This window comes from Styela clava, chromosome 3 (assembly GCF_964204865.1).
Source record: "Styela clava chromosome 3, kaStyClav1.hap1.2, whole genome shotgun sequence".
Taxonomy (NCBI): Eukaryota; Metazoa; Chordata; class Ascidiacea; order Stolidobranchia; family Styelidae; genus Styela; species Styela clava.
In genome coordinates, this window is record NC_135252.1 from 20634078 (window position 1) to 20647919 (window position 13842).

A 13842-nucleotide genomic window follows, 5' to 3' on the forward strand; every position below is an offset into this window, starting at 1 on the left:
CATACTCCAGTGGTTTCGCAGGATTCCATTAAAATCCAAGAGTCCATATTAATATATGTATAACCAGTAGTGGGATTCAGCCAGTTGGCACCGGTTCTATAGAACCGTCTCAGGGAATTTTACGAGATCAGCGAAACGGTTAGCATTACATGACATTTGTATGATGGAACCGGCTGACAAAAAATTTGAATCCCACCACTGTGTATAACCAATTACATTTTAGCTTTGCCACTATTATTAAAATTACTGCACTAAAGATCATTTCTGTCTCTGGGATTTCGCTCCGAAAAAAAGGTTGAATACTGAGGACTTCTAGGCTAACTTGAGCAACCGCTTGCAAAACTATCGGACAAGAACTGGAATAAATGTATTTATTAACAGAGATCTCCACCAAAAAGCTTTAAAACAACTAGAACTAAAATGTGAGATATATATAATTTGAATATACAAGACAGGAATTAAAATACAGGTAAAAATTATCAAGAATTAAATAAAATCCATGCCTTGAAAAGAAAGAGACTCGAAACCTACGCTAAAATATACAATCACAAAATGTTATCACATCAATCGTAATTTTGACCCAAAGTAGACCTATCCAAATCATCAGATAACAGATGAGTTCTGAATGGTTTACTGTTACGGAATATAGTTACGGTTGACCGTGACAGCATACCGTTCCAGTTGACCGAATTTAATTTACAGTATCGTGCTGCTAAATTTGAAATATTGACATATAATGCCAATCTATTGGTAGAAAGGCAATTAAGGCAGCATATAAAGTCTAAAACATCAGCAAAAATTAGAGAGCAAGTTGATCGTTAAGATATTACATTGGTTGAAATTAGAAGCATGAGACAATGACAGACTGCAAACATAAGATGCGGCAAGCTACAAAAAGCAGACAGGAAATGAGTCACATATTTATCCCGAGGGAGAAAAAGTCGATAAGACAGCTTAATCATGTAGCCAACCACAGCATCTCATCCGGTTACCAGTTGGGTATGGGATCAGTTAGCCAGTTACTATTTTGTTTTCAGATGTATGGACTTGAATACTGAATACCTAAAACTGGTCAGAGTATTCAAGTAAAACAATTTACAAAGCTCATCCAGAGGAATTTTCAATAGTTATCCCTAGATAGGCCTGAAAGCAAAGAAGATCTGAAAGTTTATCGTGCAAGAGTATTTTAAGACAATTAATTTCTTAATAAGCATTCAGATAACCCTGTGGCCCCCATATGATTTGGAGTGGGTCATAAAATATGTATCGATTTATAGAAAATCACTTCTCTTTGGTTGAGATTTTTGAAACTGACATGAAATGATCAAATCTAATGAGAGAAGTATGACAGGCTATATCAGACATTCAGTTCATGTTCTCTAAAATGATCAAACAAATGCACATATAATATAAATGACAATCAAGTTAACCCAATTCGCTGTGAGTTTGGAAACCGAAGACAAATTTCACCAAAGCAATACTCTGGTCACATGAGAAATGTGGCAATGACTCAGTTACACAAAAAGATACACAAAATAATAAAATAGAGAACTGGGTTATAACCGGGCCCTCGTGAATTTGGGAACCTCTGCCTGGCAATTCAGTGATACAACAGATAAATTTTGCCAAGCAAGACGCTAGTGAAATATGAAACGTGGCAATGACTCAGTTACACAGAAAGAATCACAAAATAATAAAATAAAGAGCCAGGTGAAACATGACCCACCAAGTCATTGAGTGTGGCCTTTGTCAACGAGCAGATTTTTTATTATCAAGCATAGAATCATAATCCTACAGTTGATGTTTAATTAAAAAGGCACTCATATGGGTAAAAATACATAACGATTTCTGCTTGTCGCTGTGCTAAATTTTTCGCCGTTTTGCCCAGTGCCTTTAGTACTGTAAGGATAAGTGATAGCCACATTTTTGTGTGGCACAGCTAGTTATCTAAGTTGGCTATATGGCCCACCAACAAAAAATGTTGCATACCCCTGGCATACACCATTCAGAGAAATTTTTTTTACTCGCTACAACCAAATTTTAACGGTAACTAATAATAGATCCCTATACATCAGCGACTGTCTGTTCAGACGAAATGGAACGGATTTTCAAATCCCAATGGGAAATAATTACGATTCCAAACTATTTGTTATTGAACGGACTTTCACAAACGTACAAACTTTGCGAGCACTCATTCCAGTGGCATAGCCAAGAATTTCAGGGCGGGGGGGAGGGGTTCTGAAATTTCTTATTGCCAAGTAACACCGTGACAGCTGGCTGGACAATGTGGCTTTTTATGAGTTTTAAAGGTTTAAACTGCGTTTCAAGCTATTTCAAAAGGAGGGTTGCGACTCTTAATGGCTACGTTCCTGATCTGTATGTAAAACTTCTCTCTTAGCCAGTAAAATTTCCATAAAATGGCCAGTAATGTAGCAATTTTCTATAAAATCAGGTTTTTCATGATTTCATCGAAATAGAAAATTCAAAAATATATGATAAAACTAATCAACATCAAACGGGCAAGCCGATTTCGAGACATTTTTTATCTCTGGTCAAAGCACGACCATGAACCAGCATCGTTATGCATTGATTTGTGCAATCTTAGTTGGAAGTGAATTCTCAGTGATAATCTGTGTTCATGCACTCCCAGAGTTCATCTGCAATTCAGAAAATTTATTTTAAGATAATTTTAAAAATTTTTTAACAGACTAGATCAGGGGTGGTTAATTGTTCATGAGTTAGCTTAGGGCAGAAATTTTTCTAACGAGCCCATAATGCCCATTTGAATTCACTTTATAATCGGGGTCATCTTGACATTATTTCCAAATGAAATTTATATTCATAAAAACTAGAACTTCAAATTTTCCTTGAACACTGTTTTTGCACGTTTTGGCAAGCTTTTTAGTGGTTTTTGAAAGTTTTTCACTTTTTCTTTGCATGTTTTTCATTAAACACTAAATTTATTATGCTACGGAGGTTCAAACTTCAAAGCTTGGTAATTTCTTCGTTCTTACCATAGAATAATGATTATTTTGATTCCTCGAATGTTTCCTTTCCCCTCCAGTTATTATTCCAAATAATAGTATTGTTATGATAATAACAAATAAGAAATAACTGCTGTGCATGAGATGCATATTCGCAACTGAACGCTTCTCCTGAAAAAAAGAATTGAAAAAGATTCATTGATTCACTGTTAAGTCTAGGCCATGGCCCACTGCTTGGCCATAGAGAGATTTCCAAGTGGGCCACAAGCCTATTGAAAATACAGCGCTCCCGAAGTATGTGCACCAAGATGGCGCACAAGCTGAACCCTAACCTGGTACACAAACTATGTTCAGGTTGTGCGCCATCTTGGTGCACATACTTCTGGAGGATCGAAATTACTATAGTTTTATATATACTATTACTATATATTGAAAAGTTAAGTTACATTTATGTCGCTGGAGTCAAATTTTTATTGTAGTAGCAATAAATGATGCTGCCGCTTTTTATTCAAATCTTTAAAGTGAAAGTATTTATTTTGCAAAAAGAGTTTTGGTTTTCTTGTAGTTTTCCCCTTGCATGAGAACGTTAGTGAGCCACAGAATTTTTATGCAACATGAGTGGGTCACAAAAGAAAAAAGGTTGAGAATTACTGGTCTAACGATTCCTCTACTTGGTCAGTGGTTCCCAAAATTTAAAGCTTGCGATCCCTTCAAATAAATTAAAATTTTCTGTGCCACCGGTTCACGCTTCAAATGCTAAAAAGTTCCTAGAGATGTATTTGCCCAAAATCGTCAGATTCACATTTTGCGCTAGTTTTAATAATTGTATTATTAGATATAGTACTTTGCGTAAAATCAGTGTAGCCTACTTACTCTTCGTGACCCTAAAATTCATTCCCTCCACTGCATGGTCACGATCTAGGGTTTAGGAAGCCTTGTACCAAGTCACCATGCGCAAAAAGTGCTTCATAGCTCAAAAACTTACCAACGTCAGCATAATAGTCAGTTGCTCTCTGACTTTTGTAGCTTTTAATAAAATGTTTGATTTGCACTGAGAGAGAGAATGATCTTTTTCATTCTTAGAAGGTGTAGTGACGTCCAGCCATGCTATGAATGCACTTGTTGAATTGTCTCTCTCGAAAGAACATTTATTTGTTTGTTGCCTAAGAAAAGAGTAAAATGAATTGTCAATACATTTTGCAAAGTCAGCATAGAAGGAATAATATAGTATCCTAACTCTGAACATATCAGTGAATGTTTGTCCAAGGCCTAGCTTAAAGCAATTGCATGAAAATTCTCTATATTCCTGAATATATGTCAGTTACTTTAAACCACAGATGTGCAACAGGCGGTCCACGGGTCACGGCCCACCGAGCCATTTAGTTTGACCATTTCCAACTCTCAGATTTTCCATATTTCTCAATATTCTTGAATTTACATTTACTTTAGACCAGTAGTTCCCAAACTGGGGTCCGCGGACCTTTTGGGGTCCGTGAAGCACATTCAGAGGGTCCGCAAAACAAACGAGCTTGATAATATAAAAGTGCCCAAATTTGCAAATACACATTTGTCGCATTTTGTTGCTTCATAATCACTGCTGGAGACACAGATTCTTCACTTTTTGTTTCGATCACAATGCCCCATTGTGATGTCAAAGAGCTGTGGGCCTGTGATGTCACAGAGGGAGTTCAATTCATGCCAGCACGAGTTAACTAACTGCAGAACAGTAACTGACGCTGCATTTTCGCGCGTTTACCAAATATCGAATGAGACTGGATGTCACACATGTCATTAGAGTTGCGCTTTATATTCTTTTGTTCGTTTCATTATACGGCTCATTGATTTTTTGTTGTGATCTTTTAATGTTTTGTCTTAGTGCACAAGGCCGGGAATGGTTAAAAAAAATGCAAGCGGTCCGTCATGGAAATATTTTCCAAAAGTTTGGGAACCACTGCTTTAGACAGTAGTTCTGAAACCGTACAGTACAACCTAACTAGTACAAAATTTAATTTATTTTATAGAAATATGCTCCCTGCCTGCCCGCATTTTGAATTGACATGAGATAATCCAACACTGTTCAAAAGTAACATTAGGAGGGAGAAATGAAACTAGTGGATCAACTATTGATCCACGTTATCATGGTTTATATACAAAATGCAGCACACATATCCCATTAATTGAACAATAAAACTTCATACAAATTTTATTTTCAGTAACTTTTTTTTTCCATTACTTTGTGATTTGTACTATAGAATAACAAGGTAAATAAAACTCCAATGAAATAAACCGCTGAAATCAAGTCAAGTCAACTTTATTTTTTCCAACCAGTAAAAAGACAAAATCATGCAAAAAATGATATTTACACTACTGAAAGGAAGGAAAGTCGCTGGGAACCAAAACTGGTTGTGAGCAGCGACACACAAGGTTCTGACATCTGATTCAACAGATTGGAGAAGAGAGTAGGTAGGTATATGCAGTGGTGGGATTCAAATTTTTTGTCAGCCGGTTCCTTCACAAAACTCAAATTTTGCAGCCGGTTCTGTTACAAACAGAATATTGACAGTAACCAGAAATGCTATCCGGTTCGCTGATCTCATAAAATTCTGTGAGACGGTACTACAGAACAGGTGCGAACCGGCTGAATCCCACCACTGGGTATATGTAAAGTGATGGCCTGCGAAAATAACAAGTGACTTCAGTTCTGAAGTCACAAATAGTATTACTAATAGTATCGAAAACATACCTTGCACATGGAACAATGTCTTCAGGTGCCATTATGGTTGCACACATTTCATATTCCACGAGACATACTTTCTTATTATCCGCACATTTCAAGTTTGTGGGTGTTCTAGGTACAAATTCCATGGCAACTGTTTTGTTTTCATCTTTTCCTGCAAAAAATGTTATTTTTTATATCTTAAAAGTTTGCAGGTGATGGATATTGAAAAAGAAAAGTTTTGGATTGCATTTTCATATAAAAATTTGTTACATTAGAATAACAGCTGATGAGTGTTTGCCTCATCGTAGAGGGAATTTAAATATGCTTGCCATAATACTGTTTAATATAATGAGCTGGCATAGATTCGAAACACATGGAGAAAGATCCAAGATGCAAATGCTTGTGCCATAACTCAATTCAATGCATCTGAACAGAGCCCAACATGTCATATTATGTTCTTCTATTCCTAATCCTATATATAAGAAATTCTATTTCTATTACTTTGATACAAGACATGCCTTCGAAAACAAATAACTGGTTAACTAATCCCAACCCGACATGGACTGGTAACCAGTGTTAACTCTAAGCGAATTATGAGTGCGAAAGTGCTTCGCAGTCGAAAAAAAAAGTGCGAAAGTGCTTTTGCCGATTTTAACAAGTTAGGTGCTCTAGCCTTTCATATAACCCATTTAACACGGCATAGATACTCGAAAAAGCGCTCCTCCGGTTAATATTATGAATTAAAGAGAAGCCTTTCCGTTAACGGAGTTCCCTTTAAGCGAATTCATGTTTAATTAAAACAAGCGAATTCATCGGCAACGAAAAGACATCTGCTAACACTTGCCGCGAACAAAACTTTCATGCAATGTATCACGATGTCAGTTGCTTACTCGTGTGAACAGCAAAGGCTTTCACATTTGTTACTCCTTCCATCTAACAGACAACGATTGATACACGTAAGCTGGAAACCATATTAGTTACAGGGTGGATTAGGGCTGTCCAAGCGAACCAAATATTCGAAATCGAATCGAATCGCAAATTATTCGAATCGTTTTTCGGCTAATTTCCGAATCACTAAAATTAGGTACAAAAAGCGGAAACCACCTTTGCAGGACGTTTTTCATCGGACAAGTGTGCGGCGCTTCGAGCTTAGACCACTCTCGCTCCCGGCTTAATTGGTTTCCCGATATTTCTCTCGCCTTCATTTTGTGATAAACATGTTATTCCTAATGCCCACCCGGTGGCACATGATCAGCCATTTCATGCATGGTCATCATAACTTAAAAGTTAGAATCGGTAATGACGTTTTTAAGAGAGTACACCATTTCATGCATGGTCATAATAACTTAAGAAATATAATCTGTAATGACGTTTTTGAGAGAGTACACAAGGAGGAAAAAGGGCAAATTAGAAAACGATAGTTCTATAAATAGAATCGATTTGAAGCTGTTGAGTTAGTTATCATAAGAACATGGTACAGGCAACTCAAAGCTGAAACAGGTGTTTTGGGATCCTTATGATGGCAATACCTTCTTTCAATGGAATATGTAATTTTTTATGATGGCAACACTGTATTATCCATCTATATACCAAGACAAATAATTGCACTCTTGAATTTTGATTGCATATTATAGTCATCAAACTAGCTTCGAATTTGTTAAATGCAATTTTGAATTTGAGCAACAGTTTTATCTATATTAATGGTTGTTATTATTTTGCTGAAAATTACACAAAAATACATGAGACTAGTGAATAGGATTAGAATAGCATTTACAGGCTTTACATGTCCTATTAAAACTGAATCCATTAGAATTGAGATTGCAATTTTTGAATTGTGCAATTTTTACTCTTAACACTCAACAGTTTGAGACCCAAATTTTGGAGTCCTCCACTTTTTTTTGACCAGTTCATGCAAGCGTTTGATCACCTTTCATCTGAAATCATTGTATTGCAAAATACCAGCAGTAAGTAAGATGTAACTGCACATATGTTACCATAACATTGAAGGGTAGGCGGTTATTGTATAATAGAGACAGATTCAGGATTGCGCAACAATATTCGATTATTCGGTTCGATTCGGCAAAAATATTCGATTCGATTCGAATCAAAAAATTATTCGATTTTGGACAGCCCTAGGGTGGATCATTTGTACAAATCCCGTGCAAAACAATCACCCCCCCCCCAAAAAAAATATAAATAGCAATCAACTAATTAGGGTTAGGTGCGCTGGAAATTCAACTTTTCGATTTATCCCTAAACCTAATCTGATAATTATTAATTTGTGATTTTGAACCACTTTGAAAGTCGCCACCCACTGTTTTAAAAGATAGGTTAACCTACGTTCCCTCCGAAATATTACACAGGATACTCCCATGTTTTAGGAGATAGGTTGACCTACTTCCTTTTAAACTTTTTTCTCCGAAATATTACACAAGATCACTTTGAAAATCCTCCCCTTTCGTGAGCTAGCGTGACCTAATTTCTCATTTACATTTATATTATACTATTTCAGAGCTGTCGACATGCCTTGTTTTGCGTGCGGGTTAGTTTAAATCAGGCAGAAAACATCATATATTGGCAAAATGTTCAGTAATGTCATGTACTTTCAGCATTCATAAATAGCACTCTTTGTAATGCTGCTGACCCAGTATCAAATATTCGCATCACAACGCCACTTGCGAGGTTTCCATATATTTCAATTACACTAATAGGAACGATGACACCAAAGAGTTTTCTTTTGCGAAGGTACACGAAATATAACCAGGGTGATTCTTGAAAAAAAAACATGAATATAAAAAATAAACGAATGATATGATAATGGATCCCAAATAATTTTGAGAGTGTCTCGAAATACCAATCCATTTGATAAATAATTTTTATTCGACCACATGAACGCTGATATACGCATTCTCAGATATCGGACATCCAGTCGCGATGTTCAATCGTTCATATGCACAAATCTCACATTAATAGTAATTGCTACCCACGTTTGTAAAGTTTAGAAACCAACAAACAGAAAATAACTTATCCTAAAACATAATTAAAACTCAGTCGGCAATAAATTCGTCGCCAAGACGATGCCATACAAAACAAAAGCGATTTGGTCGCGATAGTTACGTTAGATGACTGCAAAACGACGTTGTTTTTTAAGCAGAATGTAAAACAATCAAATTAAAAAACGGGAGTTACGACGCCCTTAACACATCGTGTGTATTAAACTTCCCTGGTAAGTACTATTATTATTGTACTTATACACCTGTTGGAGTATTTCGGACAATTTCGAATTTAAAATTAATGAAAACCCGACATATAATAAAGACGCAAAAGTAAAATGAACATTTATTGAAAAAGTTATTATTTAAGAAAGACAACATGATCGTACAATTCCGCCCAAATCTCGATGTTCGCAAGTGAGATGATAAATAAATACTTCCCTGTATTCGAGCAATTAACTTTAGCGTATCGTTGTTCTGCCAACAAACAGCCGGGTGCAAAATATTTCCGTCCTGTGATATGCTCACAAATATTCTCGATATTAATATCATACCCTCGCGTATGTACTTTCTATTAGCTCTTTAGTGATCCCTTCCATCCTTGGCCAAGTCATGTTTCGAATATGTGAACATTTTATTCGACCATACATGGCCGGCGGGATGTTAAAATTGTAAAAACAAGAGAGAGTCGCAACAATCGCGAATTTCGTTTTGTTGCGCCTGTTATCGTCGAAATTGATTACATTTGTTGTATTTTGAGGCATTTAAGCAGTAATAATTAGGGCATGACATCATCAAAATCGTCAAGTGAGATTTTGAAATTGCAAATTCCGTAAATAAAATTGTGAATTACTCGGTAACGAATTCAGCTTCAATGACCGTCAGGGTATTGTTTTGTTGAAAATTATAATTAATGTGAGAGCGCCAAAAACATACAGTCCATACCGATGCGACTGCAATTTATATGGCCGCACTTGGTGTGGCGCGTTTATTAATAGTGTAAAATAAATTAAACGAATATCAATTATAACCAAGCCTGTCAGCGTGTTTATTTTCTATGGGCAAGAATCGTAAAATACCATCTTGAGACAAATTCACTTCTATTATAAAATCTAATTTTTCAGTTATTATCGTTATACAAATAACGTGTGGCAACTTTTTAATTTATCGTCGACCAAAAAACCGCCCCACACTCGTCCAAACGTGTGTCAAGCTTGACCGACAGGAACAGATTCATCGACGACTTTAATTAGGGAAAATATGTATTTTGTTGGGAATGCAAAATAAATATAACAAAACGCATTTTTTTGTGATAAAACTTTGTATTTTCGGAAACGGATTGCCGTGAAGGGTAAAATTTGATCTAAATTAATCGCAAAAATGTTTTATTTTAAATGTAACAAAACACATTTTGCGATATAACCTTGTATTTTCGAAAACGGGTGTCCTGAAAAATAAAATACGATCTAAATTAATCGCAAAAATGTTTTATTTTAAATGTAACAAAACACATTTTTCGCAATACAACTGTATTTTCGAATACCGGGTGTCATGAAGAGTAAAATATGATCTGAATTAACCGTAAATAATGTTTCATTCCAAATGTATCAAAACGCATTTTTTTGCGATATAATTTTGTATTTTCGAAAACGGGGCGTCATGAAATATATTAATCTAATGTTTTATCTATCGTCTAACTAACGTCTGGTACACATCATTTTCGGGGAGAACTTTAGCCCGCGAAACGTTATTTAATTTAAAATAGAGAATGTCCCACGCATTCCAAAACGGAAAATCACCAGTAAGTCGACAGGAATTCAACCCTCCGGATTCAGTATTCTATATCCCCCGTGTCAGAAATTTCTGAAGATTGGAACAAAGAACCCGCCAAACCGCCGGGGAAGAAGGGGAGTATTTTTTGCACTAATAATTAGGGCGTGACATTATCAATATCGTCAAGAAACTGGTGAATTTTCAAATTCCATAAATAAAATTGTGAATTGCTCGATAACATTTTAGCTATAATTATCGCCGGGGTATTGTTTTGTTGAAAACATGTTGAAACTTGAGGGAGTTAGTTACAATTAGCGCCTGACCTCTATTAGACATTCGAGCACTCGAAAAAAAAAAGCACTCGAGTCCAATCTTTTCAGCATTAAGTCGCATACGTAGAATATCCTGTAAAAGAAGTGCTGTTCATTAACGTTATCTCGTCCTATGACCACGCAGAAATGCCTTTATTGCCGAATTATTCAATCACTATTTTAAATCAACATTCAGGATTGGCACAATTTCAGATTTGCCAAGTTTATCACCATAGAAAAACATGAGAAAGTTAATTATCGTCTTAATAAATATCAGCATCACGGTATCGACAATAATATTACCATTCGCATAAAATTGGGGCCGTAAATTTACAAATCTTGATAGGTAATATTAAAGCCAACGCAAATGTTAATTTGAGTCCTCAATGTCTTCAACAGCTGTTGCCGATGTGAACAAACGGGTAAACCCGAAATATAAAACTTCGATGTCCGCCGACCCGCAAGAATTCATATTTGTAAAAAAGACAGGGCGGGAATATAGATTAACAAAACCTGGATATCGCCGCCAAAACGATCGGTGACAAGAACAATTAGCGATTACAACGGAATTAACCAGTAAAAAGGCTTTGTTGCAGATTTTTTAATGTTTCAACCGACGTTCCAAAAATATTTGTTATTTGGTACTCGTTAAAAATATTCAATTCAATAAAATATTGAATTTCGCCCACCCGTACTCGCATATCAATGAGAAATAGTTGTGTAAATATCGCAAAATGCCACGTGCTTTCAACATTGTGATTACAATAAAATGGCACTTAATGGTATTTTGTGAATTTGGTGATTTTGCAAATCTGTGACATGCTGCTAAAAGTTTCGTCTGATTTGAAAATCGTGCACTTTGGTCACAATACATTCAAAGTGACTATAACACTTTACTAACACTTTTATAGTCATTTTGAATTCAACGATATCATTGATAGTCACATGACCACTTTCGTTCAAAGAAAGGCACTGGTAGTATTCCAACATCTGGTTTCAAAGAGCGTTTTTGCGGGAGAAGCGGAATCGGTGTGCTTGTATAATAATCATATTATAAACAAGAATTTTGCCGTTAATGCAAAAGCTTTATCTCCTATGTCTGCATCTCATAGGTTAGAATTCCGGTAAATATCGTTATGATATGCAGAATTGAGTTACAAAAGTACTAGTATGTTACTTATTTGTCAACTTAATACTTGAAAATATTTGTTAACTTTGAATTTTTTTTCCATTCAAAATCGGAAAAAAGTGCTATTTCTCTTCAAAATCGGAAAAAAGTGCTATTTCGCAGTCCCTAAAAAAAGTTGCGAAAGTGCTTCGCAATTTTCGCAAAAAAGTGCGCTAATAGTGAACACTGCTGGTAACCAAACGAGAGGCCGTGGTTCATCATACTGTCTTATGGGCTCCCTTTTTCCACGAGATAAATATGTAAATCAAATCAAATCAAATCTTAAGACAGTATTAGAATTACCAGTACTCAACTAAGTCAAACACAAAATTTGAAAACCAAATTCTTTACATCCAATTGATTGATATTCCTGACTTGAGAGCAAAGCATGGAGCAAAGAGTATTAATTTGTTCTATAAAGTTTACTTGAGCCAGCTACTATCTTACAAAATACTTTACATCCTCAAATATGAAAGTTCAATTTAAAGTCAGCTAGGTTCGATCTTAAGTCGACTAACAAAAACATCTTTTATACCTGATATTCCAAGCACAGAAACCGGAAAGCTCGAAACAAAGTCTGTAATGGGCCGAGGAAATGAATCGCTTTTTGGTAGAAAACTGACACTGACAGTGACCAAGAAAGAGACAGTTTTATATTTTCTGAGATCAGTCTCTTCCATGTTGTTGTCATTCAATAAAATTTGACTTAAGTTGACATCTCGAGGATTTTCTGAGTTATGAGTTGTCCAACTTTTGTTGCTTAATTTTGTGCAAAGATTGAGATTTGTTGCATTTTCCACAAATGCGTTCAATCTCTGAAATGGAAATTTGGAGCTTTTTAAAAACAACTTGCTTAAAGCAAAGTCACACGCATCCACTCGCAGGTATATAAAAATGATCTCTCTGGGCAAAGTTACAAATGACATGACAAGAACTACTGAGTGCTGACGTGTAGAATAATGAGCAGTGTAAATGAGTGGCAACGCTAAAAACATTTTTTTAAATCCAGGAAACCTAAATCAAAATGATCTCTCAATGCAGCAATGTCATGTTGAAAACAGAAATAAAAACTTTCAGACTGTTTGATTTTGGTTTGGACTGAAATTACTCTGGGTTTGGTTTTTAAATAATTGAAATAAAGTAAAATTATGTACGCTGATATCAAGGATTGCATGATATTCTGATTTGTACTGTACCGTATTATTTCTGGTTTATTTTTTTACATACAGACATAAACGTACATATCAAAAAAATCACATATCAATGATAGGCGAATTATTGCAGTATTGCGAAAGTTTAACGTTAAATAGCCTTAATCCATCCATAAATATCCATCAAAATGAAAATAAAAACAAAAAATTTGTATCATACCTCATTTGCATCTGGATTATACACATCATTATATTTTATGTAATATGCGTAAGAAATGAATGCAATAGCTGTCATTCCAATACACACGACAAATAGAACCAAAGGAGGACGAGCTGACAAGAAATTGCGGAAATTTTCCAACGGACTGAACGCCATCTTCGCACAACTGCACAACTGCACAACAAAACGCCTAAATCCGTCAAACTGTTATGCTAAGATGAAGGGAACGATTCGCCAATCTACCAATACTATATAATGCAGTTGGCTATACGTGGCGTTGCATTGTGGCAGGTGTACGGTACAGGTATATTACGTAAATGTGTGGCGTTTTACTGCCATGTCACGCCACTACTTTGCAGAGACCGGAAAATGCTGCCTTGCTCTTTCACAGCTAGGCAGGTGGCAAATAAGAAATGAATATGGCCTCAGGGTTGTGGAAGACCACGAATTTGTTTTGTATGCAGAACTTTTTGACCCGTTAAGAAAATTGCTGTAGGTTCAGAGGTTGGGTACGGAACTATAG

The 13842-nt window shown here is 35.8% G+C and overlaps 1 protein-coding gene across 1 annotated transcript; it reads right to left on the reverse strand.

Annotated features, from left to right (window-relative positions):
* Positions 1-357: 357 nt before the first annotated feature.
* LOC120342464 (transmembrane protein 248-like) lies at positions 358-13728 on the reverse strand. Its single transcript, XM_039411293.2, has 6 exons — positions 13320-13728; positions 12484-12763; positions 5728-5875; positions 3970-4147; positions 3015-3155; positions 358-2657 (listed from the first exon to the last, which is right to left on the reverse strand). Exons 1-6 carry the CDS (start codon positions 13473-13475, stop codon positions 2637-2639), a joined length of 924 nt encoding a protein of 307 aa, XP_039267227.1. The 5' UTR covers positions 13476-13728; the 3' UTR covers positions 358-2636.
* Positions 13729-13842: the final 114 nt, after the last annotated feature.

Excerpts from the sequence above, each read along its gene's own strand:
- LOC120342464 (XM_039411293.2), bottom strand. The coding sequence starts at position 13,475 with ATGGCGTTCAGTCCGTTGGAAAATTTCCGCAATTTCTTGTCAGCTCGT. Across the intron at positions 5,876-12,483 it reads TTCTGTGCTTGGAATATCAG|GAAAAGATGAAAACAAAACA; the intron begins GTATAAAAGATG and ends CATTTTTTGCAG. Across the intron at positions 3,156-3,969 it reads TGACTATTATGCTGACGTTG|GAGAAGCGTTCAGTTGCGAA; the intron begins GTAAGTTTTTGA and ends TCTTTTTTTCAG.